Here is a 27,218-nt window from a genome sequence, read left to right as displayed (position 1 = left end):
CTTCTCACATGAGCTTCGGTCACATGCCTGGCTCCCTGTCCTGCTGAGTCAGGGACAGGTAAGGTCTGTTCCCTTCAGCTTCTGAAACACAAGTGTGGCCACTGGGAAATACTGTCCCACTTAGATCATACACAATGGATATTCTTAAGGGGCCAGAACATTGCAAATGCAAGCCAGCATATTCTTCCAGCGAACAGCTCGGATGTAGGAGAAAAGGATCAAGGAATTAAGATGGGACAACATGGGGAGGAAAGTGAAAGAAAATAGAAGTGGGCAAAAGAATAGAACACAGTCTCTCAAAAGTTGTTTGGCCTCGGATAACATAGTCATGTAGACCCCTGTGGCCCCCCCCCCCCAACTGTGGTTCTCAACCCTCCTCGCGTTGTGGTGACCCCCCCCCCCATGAAATTATTTCGTTGCTACTTCCTAAGTGTAATTTTGCTATTGTTATGAATCGGAATGTAAATATCTGAAATGCAGGATATCTGATATGTGATCCCCTGCCCGTGGGATCGTGACCCACAGGTTGAGAACTGTTGTGACTCACAGACTTTTACAAGGTCTCTGAAAGCTGGAGTACAAATTAGGCAATCGAGAACTAGTTATTTTCTCTCACCACTAGATGGCGCTTTACAGATGGCTGGTGTGCACGGATCTCGGCTAAGAGTCCAGGACACTTTTGCTTAACCAGCCATTCAAGAAGAAACATTGAAGAAATTCAAGCCCCAAGAAAGATAACTTAACCCACCCGTAAAGATGGGCAGAGGAAGGTTCCTAATAACATTTGAGACGTGGGTACGAGGTCAGGGTAGAGGCTGGAAGGAGATCTCCAATTTAAGAAAGAATCCCAGCAGGGCAGCCGTGGATCACACCTTTAATTCCTGCACTCGGCAGGCAGAGGCAGAAACCCTGTCTGAAAAAACCAAGGTGGGGGAAAAAAAGAAAGAATCTTAAGGGGGCTGGAGAGATGGCTCAGAGGTTAACAGCACCAACTACCAACTGCTCTTCCAGAGGTCCTGAGTTCAATTTCCAGCACCCACATGGTGGCTCACAACCATCTGTAATAAGATCTGGTGCCCTCTTCTGTATACATAATAAATAAATAAATCAAAAAAAAAAAAAAAAAAAAAGAATCTTAAGGGGTAAAAGTGGCTTGAGAACAGGAGTTGAAGGTGGTGGATTAAGAATGGAGAATCTCTGGCTGTCGGCCCAGACTCTGTGAGCTCCTATGAGGCCAGGTTAGTTGTTTGTATGGGTTCCCTTGTGATGTCTTTGACTTCTCTGGCTTCTACAATCCTTCCTCCCTCTCTTCAGCAGGATTCCCTGAGGTCAGCTTGGCTGTGGGTCTGCATTTCTTTCCACCAGTTGCTGAATGGTGCCTCTCTGAAGACTATTGGGTTAGGCACCAATTTATGAATATAGCAGAAGAAAAAAGAGAATATGGATATAATAAGATAAAAAGGGAGATTATGGAATCTACTTTTAAAAAGGAACTACTTGTTTTAAATAAGATAAATAATGAAAATTTTTTGGTCTGAGTTTATCAGATGTTACTGGACTGGACATTGTTAATATATATAATGGAGTTTTTATCTGAATCTGTCAAATGTTAATGGACTAGACATCATTAATGTAATTTTTGGTTGTATATATTGTATATACTTATTGGATAGTTTTTCTTATATTAGTTATAAGCTTTCTTTAATTTTAGACAAAAAGAGAGGAAATGTGGTATTGTGTTCCCCAAAATATTGTGTACCTTAATAAACTTATTTATGAATATAGTTAGACATTATTATATTGACTTCCCCCCTCCCCCCCGCCCAATTGTGTTTGGTTCCATCCTAGGCCTCTGGGTCCTGCCACTCTAGGCAGTGTCAGGGGCAGGCTCTCTCTTGTGGTATGGGTCTGAGGGTGGACCAATCACTGGTTGGCCACTCCCACAATCTCCACCCTTGCTCCCCGCCCTGCCCCCCACATTCCATAGGCAGGACAGACTGTAGGTCAAAAGTTGTGTATCTGGGCCAGGGTCCCAATCCCTCCACTGGAACTCCAGCCCAGTCACAGGAGATGGCCAACTCAGGCTATGCATCCACTGTTGCTAGGAGTCATCCTTGTAGATTCCTGGAGTTTCCCTGGCACCATGTTTCCACCTGACCCCGAAATGCACCCCCTTTCCCGCCATCTCTATCTCTTTGAGTATTTTCCCTGCCTATCCACCTGTAGCAACCCCCCCCCCACCCACCCCGTGTTACTACCCGTTCACCATGTCCGAGCGAGGGGCTGAGGTTTAAAAAGAGAGACAAGACAGCGGGTCCTTCATCTCAGTAGAATGCCCTTTATTGAAGGAGGGAGGAGGCCTTAAATACAGACTTACAGCACAGTGGAAGAACCTGGGAGGGCAGAAGTTCCCTACAGATGTTTTACATTCTAGCATTACACCACTATGCAGGATACACAAACAAGGAACCTTTGGTAAGCTGTTTAGGAGGAATGAAACTGGCAAGGAGTTAGCATAGGGAGGACATCTGATCCAGGTCAGCAAGCAAGGCAACAGCTACCCAAGGACCGGGGGCCAGGGCCCAATATCCACCTCCAACCAACCATATCTTCAGGTTCCCATCTCTACCCACCCCCAGTCCACCCACAAAGTCTCTTCTATTTCCCCTTCCCTGGGAGATTCAAGTATCCCCACTTTGAGCCCTCCTTGTTACCTAGCCTCTATGGGCCTGTGGGTTGTACCATAGTTATCCTTTACTGCTAATATCCACTTAGGAGTGAGTACATACCATGCTTGTCTTTCTGGGTCTGGGTTACCTCACTCAGGATGATCTCTTTTCCAGATGCATCCATTTGCCTGCAAATTTCATGATGTCATTATTTTTACAGCTGAGTGATACTCCATTGTGTAAATGTACCACATTTTCCTTATCCATTCTTTGGCTGAGGGGTTTCTATGTTGTTTCTAGGTTCTAGCTATTATGAATAAAGCTGTTATGAACATAGTTGAGCAAGTGTCCTTGCGGTATGATTGATCATCCTTTGGGTATATACCCAAGAGTGGTATAACTGGTTCTTGAGGTAGATCGATTCTCAATTTTCTGAGAAAGCACTATATTGATTTCCAAGGTGGTTGTACAAGTTTGCACTCCTACCAACAGTGGAGAAGTGTTCCCCTTTCTCCACATCCTCTCCAGCATAAGCTGTCACTTGTGTTTTTGATCTTAGCCATTCTGACAGGTGTAAGATAGAATCTCAGAGTTGTTTTGATTTGCATATTCCTAATGGCTAGCAATTTTAAACATTTCTTTAAGTGTACCTTGGCCATCTGAGATTCTTCTATTGAGAATTTTCTGTTTAGCTATGTACCCCATTTATTAATTGGATTATTTGGTTTTTTGATGTCTAGTTCTTGAGTTTTTTTTATATATTTTGGAGATCAGCCCTTTGTCAGATGTGGGGTTGGTGAATTAATTTAATAATTAATTTATTTTACATCCTGACCACAGTTCCCCCTCCCTCCTCTCCTCCCATCCCCTTCTCCTACCTCCTCTCCATGCCCCACCCCCCAATCTACTCCTTTGTTACTGCTTAGAAAGGGTCAGGCCTCCCAAAGGTATCAACAAAGCATGGCATATCAAGTTGAGATAGGACTAAGCTCCTCCCCTTACATTAAGGCTGGGCAAGGCAACCTAGTATGAGGAATAGGTTCCCCATTCTGTAGGCTGCCACTTTGTCCTATTGACAGTGTCCTTTGTCTTCCAGAAGCTTTTCAGTTTCAGGAGGTCCCATTTACTAATTGTCAATCATAGAGCCTGTTCCGGAAGCTTTTCAGTTTCAGGAGGTCCCATTTACTAATTGTCAATCATAGAGCCTGTTCCAGAAGCTTTTCAGTTTCAGGAGGTCCCATTTATTGATTGTCAATCATAGAGCCTGTACTATCAATGTTCTATTCAGGAAATTGTCTCCTGTGCCGATGCGTTCAAGGCTATTCCCCACTTTCTCTTTTATCAGGTTCAGTGTAACTGGGTTTACGCTGAGATCTTTGATCCACTTGGACTTGAGTTTTGTGCAGGGTGATAAATCAACAGCCAGGGTGCCTGCATAGGACTGACCTGGGCCCTCTGTGTATGTGTGACAGATGTGTAGCTTGGTTTACTTATGGGACTCCTAGCAGTGAGAGCAGGGGCTGCCTCTAAAGCTTTGGCTGGCTATGGGGAACCTACCCCTCATAAGAATCATTTCATTGACTTTTTTTTTCCTTTCTTGCTCAGTCATGTTTGGTTCTATCCTAGGTCTCTGAGCTATCCAGTCTCTGCTTCCTGGCCCTCCAGTGTCAGGTATGAGCTCCCTCTTGTGGTGTGAACCTCAAATTGGACAGTGACTGATGATTTTTTTCTTAGCAGGTTTTGAAAGTAGGAGACAAGTCTGACTATATGACTTCAATGTTGTCTTTGCTTCCCCATTTTGAGAGCATTTCAGAGGCACATCCTGACTAGAATATTAGCTACCTAGGGAGCTAATACCAACTCCAACGGGTTGGGGAGTCTCCAACGGGTAGGTGAATTAGATCAGCCCAGGGATGGAAAAGCTTGGTGTGGCGAAGAAGGAACCCTGGGATCAAAAAAGGAAAGACACTAAAGTGAAGACAGCTCTAGAGAACACCAGCACAAGTCACAGAAGGACAAGAATCTGCAAGTTCCGTTGACTCCTTCCAAAGCCTCTTAAGGACACTAGCCGACCTGAGTAGGTGGCTCTGGCAGGCCTTGCCCTTCTCGCCCATTCCCTCTGCCTTGCTAAAACCCATTAGATTACATTCCTAGAGCTAGCCACCAAGCTCTATTTGGCCACTTCCTCCTCCTGAGGCTGATTTCCAAGGTCCAGCTATCCAGCTATCGAAGTATTAAAGTCCAGCAATCAAAAAACCCCCTTTGATTCACCTAATTAAAAGCCCAATCAAAATCGACCACCACATCCTCGCCCATTCTAACACAGACCTCCTCTTTTTCTCTTCTTAAAAATCACACCCACAAGGTCATTTGCTGCTGTTTTCCTGTCTGAGTCAGAAAGCAGCCACTTTAACTTTTCTTCTCCACTTAATAAGGATCTCTCTGTGAAAACAGGTGTTTGGGTGTGGTTTGTGTCTAATCCGGGTCCGGAAGGAAGCCCCCACTGGTGAAGGTCTCCTTCAGCATCTACCTGACAGACACCAGTCTACATTTTAGCAGGCCCAGAAAGCAGCCACTTCTTGAATTTCTTTCTCTCTTCATATATATATATATATCCAGTCTGTGTTGGGCAGCTTTCTGTGGCTGTGATAAAATAACTGAGAACACCACCTTCAAGAAGAAAACTTCTACTTTGGTTCACAGTTTTTGTCCATAGTCACTTGGTTCCATTGCTTTGGATTTGCCTGAGGTAAGGCACACATCCTGGCATGAGCACAGTGAAGGGTTTACAACACGGTCGAATTTACCAGGCAGACACTTCCGCCTAGCCATTTCCGGATCAAGGCGTCTCTCGTAGCTAGGATACCCGGCAGACCCAGATATCTCCGCCTAGCAAGTTCTGGGCCAAGGGGTCTTGCGTGATCAGGGTCCGTGACGTTACATGGTCACGTAAGCGCGCAACATGACCATGTGATCTACGCACACGCGTGGAGTAGTGACGTGACCTGGCCACGCCCCCAGCCAGTTTTTAAAGCGGAGCGCCATATTCCTGGCTCTCTTCTCTCCTCTCTTCTTCTCCACGCACGCACGTTGTCTCTCCCACAGGCCTGTGCACTCTCTATCCCTGTATTTCTAATAAACTCTTATAAGCGGATTCTGTCGTGTTTCGTGACGTTTCCTTGCAGGGTAAGAACACAACGCAGCTAAATAACTAACACACAGGGCAGAGCAAAGATGCCCTCTTCATCGAAGCCAGGAAGGAGGGAGGTGGAGAGGAGGACATGGAGAGTAAAGAACCCTTCGAAGGCACATCCATCATAGCTTGTTCCTCCCAACTAGGCCCCATCTCCTAATGACTCATCTAGCTAGGGGTTCACCAGCGAGTTAAAGTATTGATGAGGTTATTGATAAGGAGTACAGCCTGACTTAATCACCAACGACTACTGGTCATATTTATGAATTGGAACTTCCATGATACCTCTAGAGGAAGAGGTGTAAGAAGCCCCTGGGTTGGTAAGCAGACTCATTTGCATGCCAGAACAACGGGGTGTGAGTTGGTTTTCTCACCACTGTGGTCCTATATCTGACAGGAAACAACTGGGGGAGGAGAGGCTGATTTTGGTTTGGAGTTTAAAGGGTGTAGTCCACTGTGTTCCGGAAGTACCAGCAGGTGTGGTTCTTTTTTTTCCCCCCCCTCGGAGCTGAGGATGGAACCCAGGGCCTTGCGCTTGCTAGGCAAGCGCTCTACCACTGAGCTAAATCCCCAACCAGGTGTGGTTCTTACTGTGCCACTGGCAGGCAGTACAAGCCACTCACCCAGCCCCAGGGCAGAGGAACAGGAAGCTCCGCAGGGAGAGGAAGCTGGGTCAAGCTACAGACTTCAAGGTCTGACTCCCGCCTCAGGGACCCACTTCCTAGAGATAGGCCCCACCCCATTAGACAAAGTTTCCATCCGAGGACCACGTATTTGAACACAGAAACCTGTGGGGGCTCTTAACATCCAGGCTGTAACAGATGGTACACTCTAACTCGACCCCTCAGGACCCTGTCCTGTTTATCCTTTTATCTGGATGGATGGGTTTCTTTTTATAACATTCTTTGTCATGAAGCTGTATAGAAAAAGGGCCATTTGGGTTCAGAAATATCAATATTTATCTACCACATAAGCCCATTTATATTAATGTTAAGCTCAAAGGCAGTCCTTTGAATGCTGGGTCCCTTACTGTTGTGTATATGAAACAGAAGACGGGGTGGGGAGGGGTGGGGTGGGGTGGGGTGGGGTGGGGAATGGAAGAGGAGCAGGTCAGGGGTAGAGATTAAATATCCATTTTCCATCCTGTTTATAAGTGGATAGTGGTGTATGTATGGGTATCATTATCATATTTATTATTAATCAAGATCACATTTATTATACATGGCGAAGTCCTATTGTATGATTTCTGTCCTGCAGAGTGTGCAGGAGAATGGTGATGATGTTATTTCTTCTTTGACATAGTCTATTTAAAAATTTTATTTTTGACTGATTGGTCTTTTTGAGACACAGTACAACATACCCAAATTTATGGGACGCTATGAAAGCAGTTCTAAGAGGAAAATTTATAGTACTAAATGCCCACATAAAAATTTTTTTTGAGACAGGGTTTTATTATGTAGCCCTGGCTGTCCTGAAAATCTCTCTAAAGCCTAGGTTGGCCTTGAACTTAGAGAGATCTCCCAGCCTATGCCTCTTGAGTGCTTGAACTAAAGGCATGGGCCACCATGGCTGGCTCTTTCTCCCCCTCCGCTTTTTCTTTATTTGTAGAGCATCTCTTTCCTTGGATTCCCTTTCTACTGTCTTTAGACTTTGAACATGACACTATATGTTTGTTAAAGAGAGTTGTAGTGTACAGCAGTTAACACATGTTGACTGTAGCTGAAATAAAACTGAAAGTACATGAGGGTTTTTTTTTTCATTAAGGAATTTTTTTTATTTTACATACCAGTCACAGATCCCCCTCTCCTCCCTCCTCCCACACTTCCCGCCTTCCCCTCCCCAACCCATCCCCCATTTCCTCCTCCAAAAAGACAAGGTCTCCCATGGGGAGTTCCCAGAGCCTGGTACATTCAGTTGAGGCAGGTCCAAGCCGCCCCCTGCACCAAGGCTGTGCAAGGTGTCCCACCATAGGTAATGGGCTCCAGAAAGCTAGCTCATGCACCAGGAATGGATCCTGATCCTACTGCCAGGGGCCCCTTAAGCAGATCAAGCTACACAACTGTCTCCTTATGCAGAGGGCCTAGTCCAGTCCCATGGAGGCTCCACAACTGTTGGTGTAAAGTTCATGAGTTCCCACTAGTTTGGTTTGGTTGACTCTGTAGGTTTCCCCTCATGATCTTGATGCCCCGTGCTCACAGAATCCCTCATGAGTTTTAACTTCCAGTTCCATAGGAGAGTTCAATTAGAGAAGGAGAGCCTCTCTGGTGATAGAGAATGAGGAATTTATTGTGGACATAAACTCTTACAATGCCGTAGGAGCTGGTTAAGTCATCTGTGTCTGGTGTTGGCCTCTCTGAATGGTGCTGAGACTAAAGTCAGTAGAACCAACAGATGGCCATGAAGTATGGGGAAGGGAGTAAGGATACATGGGAACTAGTCAGAATAATCCAGAACCAGTCTGGCTTAGGTTAAGCCATTCAGTCTTCTTTCCCCCTCTGTCCTTACAGTTGATGTAAATGAAATGGCAGGCATCCTGCTGTGGTATCTGTGAGTCTGTGATTTTTTTTTTTTTTTTTTGCTTGCCCAAAGGAAGTTTGTCAAGCATCTAAAGCTAGCAGAGGCTACAAGTGGCACATCTCATAGGTTGGACACACATTAACTAGAGGGCCTGATGCCTGGGAAAAAGACACAACCTGATTGTAGGTACATACTACGGGTTACTGGTCCTCTACATGGGCTCTCCCGGGTCGTTCTGAAACCTGTAAGGGAACACCTGCACTTGGCCTCATGGGTCTGAACTATCCTCAGGCCTCCCATTGTGCTGCTCTGTGCCTGTTCACGTTGGGAAGCCAAAAGTGTCCATCGCTTTGCTTATTCATGAAAGGGTAACGTTAGGTGACAAGGACAGAATGCAGAGGAGAACAGTCAGAACAGAGGATATAATTTATTTTCTTCTGTGTGTTGCTGTAGCAGGAACCATTTTTGCATTCCAAAGGAATCCAACAGGATTGCTCGTTAACGCTGGACTTCCTTCTAATTTCCAATGACCATGAGTGTGACAAGGACTAGACATGAGTAGTCACTAAATACACTTTTAATCCAAAATTTTTATTTTTATATAGTTATTTAAAAATTATGCCCTTTATTTTTTGATATTAGAATATAGTGGCACAGTTTATCCCTTCCTTTCCTCCCTCCAAGCCCTCCCATGTACCCCTCCTTACTCCCTTCCAAATTCATGGCCTCTTTTATCATTAATTGCTATCACATATGTGTATGTGTACATATTCCTGAACACACAAATACAACCTCCTCAGTCTGTATAGTGCTACCTATAAGTATGTTTTCAGAGCTGACCATTTAGTACTGGGCAAATTTGGCAAATTTTTCTTTTCTTTTCTTTCTCTCTCTCTCTCTCTCTTTTTTTTTTTTTTTTTGAGATGGGGTTTCTCTTTGTAGCCCTGGCTGAAATAATTTTTCTTTTTTATGTTTAAAAGTATATCAAATCATTCTACATAGTGTTATTTAATATGTAAATTATATTGCTATACATAAAATAAAGTATGGTTAAAAAATAAACAAACCCCAATATTATATTTATTTCTCTAAAGGATTCTTTTTTGTTTTCTTATTTTTATACACTCCATAGACCAGATTGGCCTTGAACTCAGAGATCCACTTGCCTCTGCCTCCTGAGTTCTGAGATTAAAGGCATACACCTAAAGGATTTGTGTTGTTGCTTTTGAGATGTGATGTAGCATATCCCGCACTGTCCTTGAACTTGCTGTATAGCTGAGGCTGGTCTCGAGCCTCTGATTTTCTACCTCTACTTCTCATGTCCTAGGATTATAGACATTTGTCTCCTCAGCTCCTCAAAGTATCCAAGGGCCTCTCATCCAAACACTATGAACACACTAAAGGATGAAAGTCAGGCTGTAAACTAGAGAGTGGGATGGGAAATTACTTTCCTGAAAAGCTAGTTTAAGTTCAAAACTTAGTTCTGAGCTTCTTTTGTATAAGAAATATTTCACAGGCTCATTATTTTCCCGGAAGGAGATGCATAGGTAACACAGGTTGTATACTCGTACTATTTTAAAGTATTAGCTTACAAACAATTAGGCTTCACTACCGCGTTTTCCAAACGTATTGTTGCTTTGTTTTGTTCTCTCCCTGCCCCTGTCTCCTGTGCTTGTCCATCCCCAGCAGCCTATCTTTTCCTCTCATGTCACAGGGCCCCCTGTCCCTTTTTAGTACCCCCTTCCCTCTTTCATGACCCCCAACACAGTTTCACAGCCTGTCCCAATCTCACAACCTTTATTTACACACATATAAACCCTACAGTTAGGATTTGCATATGGGACACAGTATATGATCTTTGTATTTCAAAGACCGGATCACCTCACTTGCATATTCTTTCTAGTTCCTTCCATTTTCCTGAATATTTCTTTATTCTTAATAGCAAAATTCCACTGTGTATATATGCCACGTTTTCATTATCCATTCTTCTGTTGATGGACAACTAGGCTGATGTTGTGAATAGAGCAGCAGTACACACAGATGTGCAAGTATCTCTATGGCAGGATAAAGAGTCCTTTGGGTACATGCCCAGGAGGTATAGCTGACCTCCCCATACTATTTAAAAATGGATATAATATCTCTAGCACGATAGATGCATTAAAAGTAATATACAGTAAAATGTTACTGTAGTTTTATTTCTGTGGCTGTGATAAAATACCTTGATAAAAAAGCAACTTATTTTATTTTTTGATTAATATGGATATTAATATGGGGTTTATTTCAGCCTATAGTTCTAGGTTATAGCCCCATCCTATCAGGTAGGTTATAGGCCCATCCTATCAGGGAAGTCAAAATAGCAGATGCTTCAAGCAGTTAGTTACATCCATAGATAGTTAGGGCAGAGAAAAATGAGTGCATGCATGTTTACCTTGTGCTCAACCCCCTCTCCACACATCCAGTCTAGGATTCCCTGCCTATGGGATGGAACTACCCACAGTGGGCTGTGTTTTTCCTTATCAATTAATGTAATCAAGACAACTCTCACAAGCAGGCCCACAGGCAAATCTAATCTACTGAATCCCTCATGGAGACTCTTTCCAAGTGAGTCCACATTGTGTCAAGCCGACAATTGACTTAAACATTACAAACACTGTATTTCAATGTGTGTGAGTCTGTGGTGAATTGTAAGAAAATGACCCCCAAAGGGAGTGGCACTATTAGGAGGTGTGACTTTGTTGGAGTAGGTATGGTCTTGTTGGAGGAAGTGTGTCACTGTGGGGCAGGCTTTGAGGTCTCCTATGCTCATGATACTGCCCAGTGTGACAGTCTACTACTTCCTATTGCTTGCAAGCCAAGATGTAGGACACTCAGTCACTCCTCCAGCACCATGGCTGTCTGCATGCCAACATGTCACACCATGATGATGATGGACTGAACCTCTGAAAATGTAAGTCACCACTCCAATGAAATGTTTTCCTTTATAAGAGTTGCTGTGATCATGGTGTCTATTCACGGCAAAAGAAACCCTAAGACAGTGTCCAAGTATGACTACTAGGAGGCATAATGATGCTATTACAAACTTATATCTGTATAATAATCATTATGAATGCAGCTTATACAAAAGCAGCCTGGCTCAAGTGTATGGATTACAGCTTTTTTATTCTAAGCGGCAAAGCAGCCTTTTTTGGTTTTGGATTTTACATGGACATCAGATGAAATGTTTAAAAATGGTGACTGTGGAACAACTCTTTTTTCCTTTCAAGTGATCTATCACGTCTGACCTCTGTCCACATTACATGCCAACAGCTCCTCTTGCCTCTCCATAGCAACAACCACTGTGGGAATGTGCTTGGCACTATCTAAACCAATCACATGCCTTTCCCATGACCTACCAATGTACTCTGAGTTATATACACATCAGAGATGAGTATATATTAGCAAAAAAATTAAGTGTCTTGTAGAGACTGCTTGCACTAGCATATTCTTCCTAATGCCAGAAATGGAAACAACTCAAATGCTCCTCAACAGGGAAAGGATAAAGCTTGTCCTTTATTCACACAGAAAGTCAAAATGAACAAATAGATACCACAGAAAGCATAAATAAATGACTGTCACAAAATATGTAACAGAGACAGACAAAATATATATTACATGTCTTCAAAAGTTCCAGCCGGGCGGTGGTGGCGCACGCCTTTAATCCCAGCACTCGGGAGGCAGAGGCAGGCGGATCTCTGTGAGTTCGAGGCCAGCCTGGGCTACCAAGTGAGATCCAGGAAAGGCGCAAAGCTACACAAGAGAAACCCTGTCTCAGAAAACCAAAAAAAAAAAAAAAAAAAAAAAAAAAAAGTTCCAATACCGTCAAAGCTAATACAAAGTTTAGGGTGGGGTAATGATCTCAGGGGAAGGAAGAACACTTCTGTGGCACTGACAGCCTTGTTTCTTGACCTGGGTGGGGTTGACATGTGCAGGCTTTGCAGGAGGGAGGACACCAAGGTCATCCCAAGGTTTGTCCCATTCCTTCCTCTATAGGGAAGGGAAAAAGAGGGAGTGGGGAGTAAACGCCCAAACTCTGCCCTCCTTCTCCAGCCCTCCATTTCCTAGAGAGGCGCCCGGAAACAAAACAAAACAAAGCCAAGAATAAATTTCAGCTGAACGTAAAATGCGCTCTCACCCTCCTCACCCCTGCCCCACCACCATGCGCTCTGGATGATTGAACGTGGACCACCTTGAAGGCCAACTCTTCTCACAGCCCTGGACAAGTGGGAGGGAACAATTTTTTTTAAAAAAAATTACTTTCTAACCTCTCTGCCTGAGTTCTCCAGCAGCCTGGAGATCGGATTCTTTGAGGGGGCGGGGCCTCGAAGCCTTAGCAACCAAGCGAGTCTTTGTCGCGTCATAGCAACGCTTTCAGCCCTCCCCCTTCCCAATGCCTTCTTGGTTCAGCGACCCTCCAAGCCCTCCGCCTGCCCGAGGTCTTCGCTGTTTGGATGGGCGTGGATTTGCACGTCTAGCTTAGCGAGGGACAGCGCTCTGGCTTCGTGTTGGGGGAACAGGTTATCCGCGGGCCAGATCACCGGGGGAGGGACGGCGACAAAGAACGTTTATTTAAGGAAAAATAATATCAAAACATATCAAGACTTTGACAGCAAATTTTCGATTTCAAAGTACACCCTAAATTCAGGGCAAAGAGGGCTGGAGGGTGGGCAAATCCTTTTAGCACAAACTCCATATAACAAAGCAGAGACTATCCATCAAGGACCCACCACGGAGTCAATCGGAACGGAAGATGTTGGACAGGATTGCCCCGGGTTTTCAGGACCTGTGCAGGCAGGTGCTGCCCACACTGCCTTCGCTGAGCCAGGAGGGTAAGCGACTTCATGTGGTGTCTGGGGCTGTACCTTACTGTGCTTCAAGGCATGACTCAGAGCTTATTTCGCTATTGCCAGATTTGAACCTGCTCAGGCGTTTTTTTCTTCCGCATGGCCTGATTAGCACTAAGTACTGAGAACAAGCTCCCCCACCTAACCTAGGGTGGATGAAAACCCCTGTGGCTACCTACACAAAAGCGTTCCCAACTGGAGTCCAAATGGCTCCTTTTCCGAGTTTACGAAAGGGCACAGATATTTGTATTGGACTTGACGTCATGCAGTTAAGTGTCTTGTTTTAGTAGAAAGTGATGCTTCTCTACAATTTCATAGAAAACTCAGAGGGCAGTCGCAAGACACAGTCCGTTTTAAGTATGGCAAGCTTTAGAATAAGGTTGTCGATGTGTAAAAAATGGCTTGCTGGGAAGCTGAGACTGTACTGAATCTATAGAAACCTAACATCTTGACAATGCTGAACCTTCTTATCCACAAAATGTTCTAATATGTAGTTCTTTGATTTCTTTCATCAGTTTTGTAAATATTTTCTCATGGATTTTATATACTTTTAAAAATCTATACCTATTCATTTTTTAATGAATTCTAATGTTATATTGTGCTTACTTTTAAAATTCTCTTAATTTATTGCAACTATATAGACAATTCACTTTTAACTATTAACCTTGCTAATTATGATTTAATTGTGAAATGGCCCCCATGGACTTACATGTTTGAACACCCAGATCCATCTTGTGGCACTGTTTGGGGCATCGTGTGACCTAGTTAGCAAAGATTGGTCACTGGGGCATTCTTGTATAGGATGGATCAGTCTGGGCTCTCTGCTTCCTGATTCAGGTAGAGGCTCCTGCCACCACCGACTGAGACATTCTGGTCATTGTGCCTTCCGTGATGGACTATACCCTGAGTCAAATAACTCCTACCTAGGTTCTTTTGTTGAGTATGGAATATACAGAGAAGTGGGGTCATTGTTGCAATTAACCTGACCATGGTGTGCATAGAACTATTGGAACTGGTTTATAGGAGGCATGTAGAGAAGTTCTGAGATGTGGCCTAGAGAAGCCCCTAGTACGTTGTTCTCAGAGCTTAATGGCTCATTCTGGTGAGAGTTAGAAAACAAAAATGTGACTAGGAATGCTCACAAGATTTCAGAAGAGAAATAAGACCACATCAGGAATAGGGTGAGAGGCCATTTGTGCTGAATTCTGGAAAAGTAAAAGTGGTTGTGTTCTGCTCATGTGCTGGATGGAGATTTGAGTACAGATGGATTTAAAAATACAGAGTGATTTATTTAGTGGAAGGAATTTCAAGCTAGGGTAACATTCAGGCTATGCCATGGTTATTACTCACTGATTTTTACCTTGATTTATGGTGAGAACTTAGAACAAAAAAGTAAAGCAGAAGCCGGGCGGTGGTGGCACACGCCTGTAATCCCAGCACTCGGGAGGCAGAGGCAGGTGGATCTCTGTGAGTTCGAGGCCAGCCTGGTCTACAGAGCTAGTCCAGGACAGGCTCCAAAGCTACAGAGAAACCCTGTCTCAAAAAACCAAAAAATAAAAAAGTAAAGCAGAAAAGAACATCCAGTTTCATAGCAAAAGAGCTGAAAAGAGTTCAAGTTTGCTATAACGATTAAAGAGATTACATCAGTAAAGAAAATCCTGTACTTAATGCTGGGATAATGTGGAAGGTGACTCAAGAGCATCATCTATGGCTCCAGGGTGTGAAAAGGCAAACTCGTTTGAAAAATGTTCTCCCTAAAAGATCATTAAAGTGTGTCTTCAGCATTCTAGAACACCAGTCTTTCCCTCTCTTCTCCCTAACTCTAGTTTCATATTTGGCAATGCAATCTCTTCCATGCACAAATATTCCCACCATGATGTAGCATGACACAAAGCCCAAATCACTGGGGCTGCCTGATCTTGAACTTGGAACACCTTCATAACGCTGAGCTCAATAAACTTCTTCATAAGTTAGCCACTTTGGATATTTCATTGTACTTAAGCAAAGTAAATGAGCACACTTGTTTCTGAGGTGTGTGTGTGTGTGTGTGTGTGTGTGTGTGTGTGTGTGTAGGGGGAAGGTGCTGGGTTTTGTCAAATGAGCAGACTTTTCTTTTTTAGCCTGTTGTCATGGGCTACATTTAAACTGATCTTCAGATAGGGTTGAAATTATTTTTATTCTGAGATTTAGTGATAATCTTCCTAAAACTGGGTTATCAGAACAAATGGTTTAGAAACCATAATTGGTAACATTTACAAATTATTCTAATTGAATTGCAGGGGCCTAAAGCCTCTTTTTTCCAGTGAGAAATATCAAACTTCAGTTTAAATAATTAACTCTACTCTTGTGTAACTCTGCCTGACCTACTTTATTGAATAAAACATTACATAGACTTCAGTACATCATCTCTATGAACACAGGGCATGCTCAAATTCCCAGGTAAATCAAAGACTTCGCCAGAGTTTGGTTACAAAGTACATAGTTTCCCCTGGCCCTGTTTAAATCATTTCCTCTTTGGTATAGATAGTTTTCTTGAAGCCTGAGCTGCATCGTAGACTTGTTATCAGTTTTATATTATAAACCTGAAAATTCTCCATGTCAATCGGGATAATAAGATTTCTGTTAGTGAGTTAATTACTTTTATCGTGTCAAAGAGTTTTTTAACTCAGTATATAGTTGGGATTGATTGACAGACCTCCTCTTTCTCTTCCTCCTCCTCCTTTTTGTTTCAGACAGGGTCTCACTGTGTAGCAGTCTGTCCTGGAACTCTCTATGTAGACCAGGCTGACCTGAAACTCAGAGATCCACCTGCCTCTGCCTCCCAAGTGCTGGGATTAAAAGTGTGCAGCGCCACACCTGGTCTTCGGTAGACTTTCTTAGTTTTTAGCAGCAAGGAGTAGAATCCTTTGGGTTATTGGGTAAGGGTGGAGGGGGTGACTACTGTAGGATGGGGCACAGTGGGGGGAAAGGCAAAGGTATAGAAACAGCAATTACTGGTTCCCAGTGGGCCTTGCGTTCACCGTGGCAAGTAGCCCCTGTTTCATTGGTCACGAGTTACCATTGTTAAACTTGTTCCAAGATGCTCAGGAGCACAAGCACTGATTTCTGTCCACCAAGCTTGCCTGTTTCCTGCCACATTGTTAGTAAAAAGTATTTTATAGCCCTGGTATATCAGAGTTGAAGGCTGTAATCTTCCTGCTTTAGTTAGTGGTTTAATCCGTTAAGGATAAAAATAATACCAGTTTGCATTGTTGGTTTGGCCTTTTGTTGCTAGCTTTTTCCATGTCCCCAAGTGGTGGCCCAGTAGAAGTTACTTTTTTCAGTCCTTTATTTTAATAGTTAAAACTTAGCCTTCTTGATTTGAAATAAGTTCCTAAATTAGAAATTATCACCAATAATAAATATTTAATTAGACTTAGGATGGTGAGGTCAATACAGACATAATTTTCTATATTGTTAAGTGCCACTCATATCCAGACTGCATATTTATTTTGTACATCAACATTGGTAACTATTTTTTTTTGCTAGTTTTTTGGGGTTTAGGGGGAAGAGAACTCAAGTTAGTACAAGAAAATAAGAAAGTCTTTAGATAAGAGGAGAATTATGAAGTCTATATATTAATTCAAACAAAAGAGCCTGGACCCCTCCCCATAGTTAGTGTTTATAAGTTAACACTGTAGCTACATGTTAGTGTATTTGTTGTTTCCAGAACATATCGGACTAGCAGCAGTAAACTGGGAGGAGCAGGGAGCCTTCGGAACAGCAGCAGCGGAGAGACAGGACAGCTGGTATCTAACAGTGAAACATGGACATGAAGAGCGTCTCTGAGAATTTTGCAAAAGCAGATGAGTAGGGACAGTTAGTGGACAGAGCAGGCAGGCAGCCTTTCATGTGTCAGTAGCCCTTGGCCTTGTTCCTGTGTTATAGAATAGTATAAAATAAAAGCTCTTGCTCATACTAATCAGGTGGCCACAGCAAACACTTTAGGAATAGCCGTTGAATGAATCATTAAGAAAAAAATAGATTATAGTTGATTAACCCTCCATGTGTTAGACAAAATGAAACATGACTTATTTTCCTTTATTATAGAGAGGTTTTTCTTTATTATTTTCACTATGATTACTGTTATTTAGTCCGTAAGGACTGAATGCAGGGCCTCATGCATGGTGAGTATTCTACTGCTGAGTTACACAATATCCCTCTTGTTGTAGCACTGAAGAGTCAACCTAGGGCCTCACACAAACCACAGGCCCCAGCCCCATCATTGTAATTAAAGCCCTATCTGTGGAATTTATCAGCACAGGCTTTAGTTAACATGAAAATTAATTTGGGGGAATGATTTTTATTTCTATCAGTTCTATATGCATTATAAGTTACTGCCATTTTCATATTTACACTTTTGCTTATTAGGATTAAAATACTATTACATGGTTGCTCACATAAATTGTTTTAATTTTTCCTTTGAATTTCAGAAGTCTCTACCATCTGGGGGAATGTTTCAGAATTTGTGGAAAAGCAGCTCACTATGCATAAGGTAGGTTTTACACTCCAGTTTCAACACAGTAATTCGAGAGCCATTTCTTCCGCAGACTTGCAGACTTCTGCTGGGAATAGTGCAGTAGATTCAGAGCCATTCTGTTTTGTTGTCTTTCCTTTGTGATTTTGTCTTTTGATACATGTAGAACTCATGGCAAGCTGGATATCATCTTTAGATAACACATTTGTAAATCTCTTTTAATGATACAGAGAGCACAGTGTTGCTCCGTCTGGGTTTGTGTAAAGAAACTATTTGTGGTCTGATAGTTCCTGGCATGAGTGTGGAAAGGAAGAAATTTCTTGTTCTGCCATTTTGCTGGAAATAAATTTTAATTGGAATATATAAATACAGAAACTAAATTCAGCTAGTGCAAAATAAGAAACTGCCTGTGGTTGGACTATTTCTTCAGGTGAAGAAGTCTTGGGTTTAAATGCTCTAGAACTAGGTAGGGATTTTGGAAGGAGCTTGGAGGCAGTTAGGAGGTTGTGGAGCTTTTATACCTTACTTACATGTCCTAATGATGATAGTCCATGGCTGAATGAACCCTTCAAACTTATTTTGTCTGGTTCGGGAATTTGAATTATTTATCATTAATTAAAATTGGCAAAGTATTTGTAAAGCTTTGTATTTTTCTTGCCATTTTCTTGAAAACTCAACAGGCTTAATGATATTGGTCTTTCATATTTGTATGTGATCATGGATGTAGCCATGATGTGTTCTTCCCTTTACATGAAGCATGCATCTCCTGGCCACTACAAATTCTAGTTAGCTTTCTTTGTGCCCTGGCTTTTTTTTTTTTCTGTTTCTATAGATATGAGTTTGTTACTACTGGTGTATGATATCTTAGGGTATTACATGTCATATCACAGACCAAATTGAGGTCAAGAGGTATTTGTGTTTACTCAATGGCCAAGGTTATATTGTAGGAAATTCCTGGGTGCTGGTTTGTCAGATTCCATTTCATCTCATCTCCTTATCCCATTTCATTAGTTAACACACAAGCACTGGGCTTCATTGTGACCATTTCTTACATACATGATTGGGCTTGCTCATATTCAGCCTTCCACTGCCCTCTTCCACTAGTGAGCTGTCTGACTTTAAATGGGGAACATAAAATCTGAGAGAAGAAGAAAACAAAGATTTCATTAAATGGGAAATGACTGAACTTCTGCCACATAGTTTAGGACAAGGATAATATTTGCTATAGATTTTTAAAAGCTACGGTACTCATAAACATTTTCATAGAAATATTACACTGAAAAGCGCTCACAGAGACTACTGAATGTTGTCAGTAAGCTTAAATCTTCACTTTCTTTTTACTGATTGGATGGTTATGAAACTTCACCCTTTAATGGAACTGTGTGTGCTCTTCTCTTTTGTCTTCTTTTTCCCTTTCAGGGAGTTCAGATTTCAGGACTCGGAACTTTCACCTTCACGAGGCAGAAGCTTGAGGTGGGAAACAACAAGTTTATTCTAGTGCAGAGGCCAGTGTTTATCATGGCGGAGAAGTTAGTGCAGAGCCATGGACTCAAACAGAACAAAGTCTTCTCTCCCGGTAAATCATTTTAACAGTTGAGACTTTTTCCCCTCAGAAATGTGTTGGCCTGTGGAGGCTAATGGAAAAGGCAATGCGCTTGGTCAGTGCTGCATTAGGTTCTGGTTTGAGAGACTCAGGTTTCACAGGGCACTTTTGGCAAAAGGAGGAGCCAGGGTGGAGAAGTTCAAGTTCCTTCCTGAAGTTCATTCTGTTTACTTTTTAAATATTTATTTTAGTGTGTGTGTGTGTGTGTGTGTGTGTGTGTGTGTGTGTGTGTGTAGATCAGAGGACAACCTGTGGGAGTCAGTTCTCTCCTTCTGCCCTGTAGGTCCTGGGGATTGAACTCAGGCCCTCAGGCTTGGCACCATGTGCCCTTACTCGATGAGTCGTCCTGTCAGCCCCTGGAGTCCATTTTAGACACTAGTAACTTAAGAGGCAGGCACAGGAAGACCAAGCTCTTTTAAAAGTCATGCTACAGAGTTCTAAAGGCTTATACTCATGTTTAGGTCCTAAGAAACTATCAGTGACTATAAAGAAGAGAAACCTAATTTAGAGTCTCTGGGTAATGGGAAAAAAAAAGCTTGTTCAGTTAGCTGTGAGAAAAATGTCTATTATATGTATAATCTAAATTATTAAAAGTTAAAATTTAATAGTGCTGCACTTAATATATATTAACTTACAGGTTCTTTTTTTTTATGCCCTACTTCCTCCCCCCCTTTCTGTTCCTCTCCTTCCACAAATGTTTATCAAGGGCCGACTCTATAGGTTCCAGAGCTACAGTGGTAAACAAAACAAACATAACCCGTGTTGTGTTTGCACACTTACGTCCACCCTCAGTGTGTGGGCTTCACCATACTGGAGGGGCTGGTTATCCACGGCCGAGGCCAAGCTTTGTGTTCCTTATTGTCTCCGGTGGCATCACATTCAGCTGTGGTTAAAGAGAAATGGTGTGCCCTTGGTGGCCGAGGTGAAAAGCCTCTAACTTTCCTTTAAGTGAACTCTCCAGAAAACTGGTTTTCAGGGTAACTCTCTATGAAAAGGAGAAAGCAAGCCAACTGTCCAGGCACAGTGGCTCACTCTGTAATCTCAGCACTAGCAAGCCTGAGGCAGGAGGATTACCACAAATTTGAGGCCAGTGAGCTCCAAGCTGGTTGGATCTACAGAGTAAGACTATGTCTCAAAAAACAAAACTACCGAACAAGCAAACAAAACATATACTGGGAAAACAAAAACCAAGAGTATAATATAATTTACATTGTATATATTCAATGTGGTGGGTTTGAAAACATTTCAGCCATTCACCTAAAATTGTATGTTTCATCAAACAGTATGAAAGGAAATGGAAACAAAGTGGGTTTCTTTTGAAAAATACGTTTGCAGCCAGGCAGTGGTGGCTCAGCCTTTAATCCCAGCACTTGGGAGGCAGAGCCAGGTGGATCTTTGTGAGTTCGAGGCCAGCCTGGTCTACAGAGTGAGATCCAGGAAAGACACAAAGCTACACAGAGAAACCCTGTCTCAAAAAAAAAAAAAATACGTTTGCTTTAGAATTAAGTTTATTCTTCCACTTGGATCTTGTATCATAATCTTAAAACGTAGTTTAGATCTACAACTCATTTTTTTTTTTTTTACGGAGTATAGAAATTTCAGAATTAAGTAGTCCAAGAGAACAACCCTGTCTACATCTTAGATTTAGTTAAAAATTATTCGTTATTAACTATGTAATCAAACACTGTAGATTGGTTTTCAGTAATTAGTAAGAGATGACTCTTTCTTAGAAACTCTTAGGATTTAGTGCTGCAAAAGCATCCTTGGTCAGAACTGGACCAAATGTGATGCAGGTCTACAGGAGATTATACCTGTCTCCATCTGTGGGAGGTTTTGCCAGCAGAGAAGCCATGAGACCGTATCTCAGGAAGTGTGTGAACAACTCAAGGCTAGGAGACAGAGTAAATCCTGTTATGAACATTCTGGCACTCCTGTGTAGCCAGAACTGCCTGTGGCAAATTGGAGGGGCGTAATTATGATAAAAAATGGTAGGAAAAGATTACTGGTGTGATAAGGGTGTTAGGATTCATCATCCTATGGGCACTGGGAACCACTGACAGGCTTGAAGCAGTGCACTTTTGGTACTGGTCAGTTTTCAGCTTAAGAGGAGCACTTCAGATTACAGCAAATTGGTGAAATAAGTCAAAAGCTCAAGTGGAGGCAGAAACGGTGAGGAAGGAATAGGATACAGTTCAGGTGAGAGCCGATGGGCCCAGGTAAGAACGGGGAAGTTACTTAGAGTAACTCAGATTTCTTGTGAGAGAACAGCGCATGCTCATGGTAATGGGTAGTGTAGCAAGCTCGTTTTGAGACACATTGAATCTGGCATTCTTCTAGGGATATGTAGACAGAGGTGATCCCAGAGCTTAGGAGAGACGTGGAGAACACAGATTTAGGTTTGAATAAGACTCTCCAGAAGAGGATATGAAGAAGCAGGTGAGGCTAGAGTGGAAAAAAACTCTCCCAAATCAATACATGTGAAAATCAAAACAACTCCACAAGCCCCTCAGTATAATAAGGAGTAAAAGATCAAAGCCAGCAACTAGACCAAGAGGAACTGGAGAAGCAAGGGTGGTGTTGTAGCTATAAGGGAAAAGAGGGCTGGAGCGACATGTCCCTGAAAGGCCATGAGAGGAGATTTGCAAGTATCCACTGGCTCATCCACCATGAGAGAAAGTGGCATACATGGACTGGAAGACTGGCTGTGGAAATGCAATGGGCTATGGGAAGGCAGGCAATCTGACTTTCTATTTTAAGAAGCATGCATAAAAAAGAAGCAGAGGGAGGTGTTAAGAAACCATTGTTCACTGTGCAGGAGACTGGGCTGATACAGTGTAGGCCACACCGATGGAGCTGCTAATTCTTATCACTCAGCCGTAGTGGGCAGTTGAAAGAATAATTTGTGCTAAGTGAACGCTTGGAGCATGCCCTCTGCGTCTTGCTCCTCCACCAGTGAACCTTGTTATGGCCATTCTTTGTCATCGTCATCTCCGCCATCTTTGCTGTTTACTTTTTTCTGACCTGTGGGCCTTGCACAGCCCCTACATCAGTTCTAGGTAAATAGATCCCCACTTCTTTCAAGCTACACACAATCTTGTTCCTTTGCCCTGTCGTTTTCGAGCTCTTTGGAAAGGAAGGCTTCTGCATCTTGTCTGGTCGGATACTTTTGTATTAAGACCTAGTTTCTCAGTCAATGGGGTGTGAACATTTTTATGGCTCTTGATACAGTTTGCCAAATGACTCTTCAGAAACGCTGGAACTGTGCCCCCTCCCTCTATAGTGTAGAAGAATAGAAGTTTTATGAGTGTTTTTGTTTCTTGTGATCTTCTTAGCAGTAGCTGCCAAGCTCTGGCAAACCATGCAGAGTCCACGATGGTGGGGTTGGGCTTTACTAATGTAATTAGTGTTGAGCCTGTCTGGGAACATGTCACAAATTTGAATTCTAGGAACAGATCCTAAGGCAATGCTCAGAGGCACAATGGTTATGAACATATGTTAATGTCAACATTGCTTACAATATAATAACAAATGGGAACATCCTAAATGTCTGACAATAGGCAATTACTTAAAACTGTGATATGGTCATGTCATGTTATATTAGACAACAATTATAGAAAAAAGGCTTTAGTGGAATAATTAACAACTTGATAAAACTGCAAATGCATAGTACAGAACCATACAATATATGATCTCAGTTTGGTAAACAGCTTATAAAGACAGCAAAGAGGAAATGCATGACCATTGGGGCTGGGTTTAAGTATTACACACACTGAGAATTTAGGGTCTGATAAGTGCTGGGATGTGTGCAAGCCCCCCAATGTAGATTCAACTAATAAATAATCTTTAATCCTTAAAAAAGACTTAGTTTCAGGAAAGATAAGATGGCTATCTTTTCAAACATTTAATATTTACAAATATTTGTAATTACCTAAAGATGCCATGGCAGCAAGAAAACATTCATAAATACAGCTCCAGAGTGTTATGGAAGAAGAGGGATCTGAAAACCTCAGGAAATGATGAATAGAAGCAACTTTTCACTGCTCTGCTCCCAGAAAATGAAATCCTTGTTTTTTTTTTTTTTTTTGGTTTTTTGAGACAGGGTTTCTCTGTGTAGCTTTGCGCCTTTCCTGGAACTCACTTGGTAGCCCAGGCTGGCCTCGAACTCACAGAGATCCGCCTGCCTCTGCCTCCCAAGTGCTGGGATTAAAGGCGTGCGCCACCACCGCCCGGCGAAATCCTTGTTTAGACTATTTAAGTGGCCAATTATTTTTATCATGAGCCAATTACATTATACTTTTAGGTGACATTGAACTGATTATTATATATTAATGACCAGTTATATTCATTATCTGAAATAATATTACAAGTATAAGGGGAAAATGGACAATTCTATTTTTTAATATCAATCAGGTAATTAATTAAAGTAATTAATTAAAAGTGTTCACAATCAGTCTTTATTCTGTGTCTTTAGTATAATCTCCTCCCAACCCTGTCTTTTTCTCCTCCAGGTGATATACCAGTTGTCCCACTTAACTTTGTCATGATATCTCTGGAGGGCCCATTTAACAGGGATACAATAGAAGGATGCGTGAAGGAGACATTGCTTTTTCTATCACGATCCATATCTGTCAAACAAAACGTGGAGTTCACATTCAAAGGAATCGGGGTCCTTTCCATCAGAGACAGCAAAGTGAAGATGAGATTTTCTAAGGACTTCCTTTGTACGATGGATGGAAGTGGTGCCTTGACTAAAGCCCTTGCAAATGTAAATTGTTTTCTTCTAATCTTCCCTGTTTTTGTTTCAATGACTGTGATAAAAGAGGCCGATGAACACCAACTGAAAAGGGTTTCTTAGCTCACATTAAGGTGACAGTCCATCAGGTAGGGATGTCATGGTGGCAGGAACTTAAAACAGCTAATTATGCCACATCCACAGTCTGCACTCTGGGGCAGTCCAGGGGCCAAATCTAGGGAATGATACTGTCCACTGTCAGTCTGCATCTTTTCACATCGATGAAAGCAATTGAGATGGTCCTCTACAGACATGTCCACAGGCCAGCCTGAACCAGATTGACCCTCATGGAGACTGTCTTCCTAGGAATTCTAGATCAGATCAAGTTGACAGTTAAAATTAACCATCATACAACCCGTCTTTCAATCTGTGGTTCTGAATCAAATGTGGCTGTGCTTTCATTAAGAAAGTCTATTGGGGCAGGACAGGCATGGCGGTGCATGACTTTAACCTCAGCACTTGAGAGGTAGAGGCAGGCAGATCTCCATGAGTTTGAGGCAAGCCCAGTCTACATAGTGAGTTCCAGGATAGCCAGGGTATGTAAAGAGACCCTGTTTCAACCCCCCCCCCCCCCGCCCCACCAAACAAATAAAAGCTTTCGTTGACATATTTTAAGTGACAGTTTTCTCAAGTGTGTGGAAATGTGTGGCTATAGGCAGCCAGTTCCTTGACAAGTAAGACAAAGAACTTCAAACCACATTTCAAATCATTGCTACCCAAGGAATGGAAAAAGCAATAGAAACTCATAATTCTGGGCATTTTATAGTACCTTATCGCTGAAAAAACTCTCCTGCATGCATTATTTCATTTCAATCTCAAAATACCACAAAAACAGCACTGTAGGATCATCACTGATTTCCCATGCAGAATGTTGAGGGTCCAAGTGGTCATATTGTGAAGCCCAAGTCAGTGGCCAATACAGCCAGCACAGGAATTCAGGCCCAGAGTTCCCCAGCACTCAATTTTTGAAGCTTGTACAATCTCATCTTAAGAAATTTTACAATAAAATCTAATTCAAGCCATGCAAACATACTTTTAAGCTTTCTGTCCTTTCACTTTATTTTTTATGTGTATGGTGTTTTGCTGGCATGCTGTCTGTGTACATGTGTGTAGTGTCCATGGAAGCCAGAAGAGGGCACCAGATACCCCGAGAATGCAGTTACAAACAGTTGTGAGCCGCTGTGCGGGTGCTGGAACTCAAACCAAGGTCCTCTGGAAGAACAGCCAGTGCTCTTAACTGCTGAGCCATCTCTCCAGCTTCATTCTTTCTAGCTTTCAGTTTGTAGTCTCTTAAAATAAATTTTATAACTGTCACCACCATTGTTAAACATTAAGTAGCTGGCATGATGTTCACGCTAAGTTAGATATAGCAGAGTTTAAAGAGGCAAAGAAATAGTTAATCAGTAGCATTTATTCAGGGTTTAATGGCTTTAAGTGCACATCTGGGTGCTAATAAAAATGATAGGAATTAATTGAATCGTCACAAAATTCCAATAGCAAAAAGTTTGATTTTTTTTTTTTTTACTATGAAAATTGTCTGTCCATTTCTCCCTTCATGGACCTCTGCTGTGGGTATTGAGAAGATGGGGCCATGTATAAGGAAGCCCCTTGGAGTTTTCTACATAATCTTATTATATACAGGTTTACTAAGGGGGATGCTTACCCACTGTGTGGAAAATAGAAACTCAGAACACAGGGCAGGATCTGCAAATTTACAAGAAGGGCCCAAGTGGCCGGCTGGCTTCTTCCTAACTTTGGAGGACTCTGCTGAATTTTGGACACTGTTTAAAGAGAAGCCGATGTTCTATCGGTCCACTGAACTCTAAAGTGTAACTGTTCTGTGTCCCTTGCCCCGGTGGACAGAGGCACCATGTGCATGGTGTGTTATGGAGCTGAGGAGTCAGGCTGTAGTGCAGCTGGCTTGACATGAATTTAGCCCTGGAACTCTGGGTTAATCATACCCCTTAACATCCCATTCACTCCGTAAACACTGAAGTGTGGTGAGGAGTGCTAGTTTGACCAGTAGATGTCCTATACTTTAAACCTGAGTAGGGTCCTGAAAATAGTCCTTTTGGGAACTTTATGTGCATAGTTTGGTGATAAAAAAAACAAAGACAAAACACCTTTTTGGAATTTTCTTAAAGTTTTTAAACAATTTATTTTTATTTTATGTGCATTGGTGTTTGCTTACATGTATGTCTGAGAGTGCCAGATCTCCTGGAACTGGGGTTATAGACAGTTGTGGGCCGCCATGTGGGTGCTAGGAATTGAACCCGGATTCTTTAGAAGAGCAGTCCATACTCCTAACCTCTGAGCCACCTCTCCAGCCCCTTTGGAATTTTCTTTAAAGCCTTTTGTAGGCTATAGAATTCATTCATAAATAATTGTATATATTTGTTATATACAGTGATAACAACAATAGCTCTTGGCTGCATGCTCTGTACACATTTCCATAGAATATCTTATTAAAATCCTACAATTGTCATCCCTACAAAGCTTGTGCTTGGGGGGACACAGCAGCTAGAAGTGCAGAGGACACAAGCCTGCTTGACTTCAGAGACCTCTGAAGTGCCTAACACTCGAGTCCTGTGGGTCAAGAGGGGAATCTGAATGGTCTTCACTGTCTGAGAGTTTCTGGATGTTTGCTCACTTTCCAAAGATGTGTAGAAGAAGCTTCAACTCCTAGGGCAATTTTCAAAAAGAGGAGATGGTTTGAGAAAAGGCAGCATTTGTGGAACTGCTGTTCAGCGTCCCAGGTGAACTTTGGTGAGGGAGGTCACTCCTTAGTGGACTTAAGCGCTGAACAAATAGAAACAGCACAGTGGTAGCATTGCCTTGGAGGCAGCCTGTGTGTTCCGGTCTGTTCTGGTTCACAGCTCAGGTGCAATCTCTGTCTCTGTCCTCCAGCGGCCTGGCACCATGGACTCAGTGCTGTCTAGCAGAGACGGCTTTGGAAAGCGTCCCAACAGCGCACTGGCCTTCCCAAGGTGAGTGCTTTGCTCTGGGGGTTGATCCAGACACCGGTTCTCTTTGCTTATTATGCAGCAT

The 27,218-nt window shown here is 42.5% G+C and overlaps 1 protein-coding gene across 1 annotated transcript in view; it reads left to right on the top strand.

Annotated features, from left to right (window-relative positions):
• Positions 1-12,731: 12,731 nt before the first annotated feature.
• The window catches only part of Ccdc81 (coiled-coil domain containing 81), a 35,973-nt gene continuing 21,486 nt past the window's right edge, over positions 12,732-27,218 (top strand). The window contains exons 1-5 of the mRNA XM_042279127.2: positions 12,732-13,244; positions 17,732-17,793; positions 19,195-19,351; positions 23,887-24,143; positions 27,078-27,157. Coding sequence (XP_042135061.1) covers positions 13,166-13,244; positions 17,732-17,793; positions 19,195-19,351; positions 23,887-24,143; positions 27,078-27,157 — 635 coding nt within the window. The 5' untranslated portion in view covers positions 12,732-13,165. The remainder of the gene's footprint in view (positions 13,245-17,731; positions 17,794-19,194; positions 19,352-23,886; positions 24,144-27,077; positions 27,158-27,218) is intronic.

This window comes from Peromyscus maniculatus, chromosome 1, assembly GCF_049852395.1.
Source record: "Peromyscus maniculatus bairdii isolate BWxNUB_F1_BW_parent chromosome 1, HU_Pman_BW_mat_3.1, whole genome shotgun sequence".
Classification (NCBI taxonomy): Eukaryota; Metazoa; Chordata; class Mammalia; order Rodentia; family Cricetidae; genus Peromyscus; species Peromyscus maniculatus.
The sequence above is the reverse complement of the archived record's forward strand: the minus strand, read 5'-3'. Positions and strand labels throughout refer to the sequence as shown.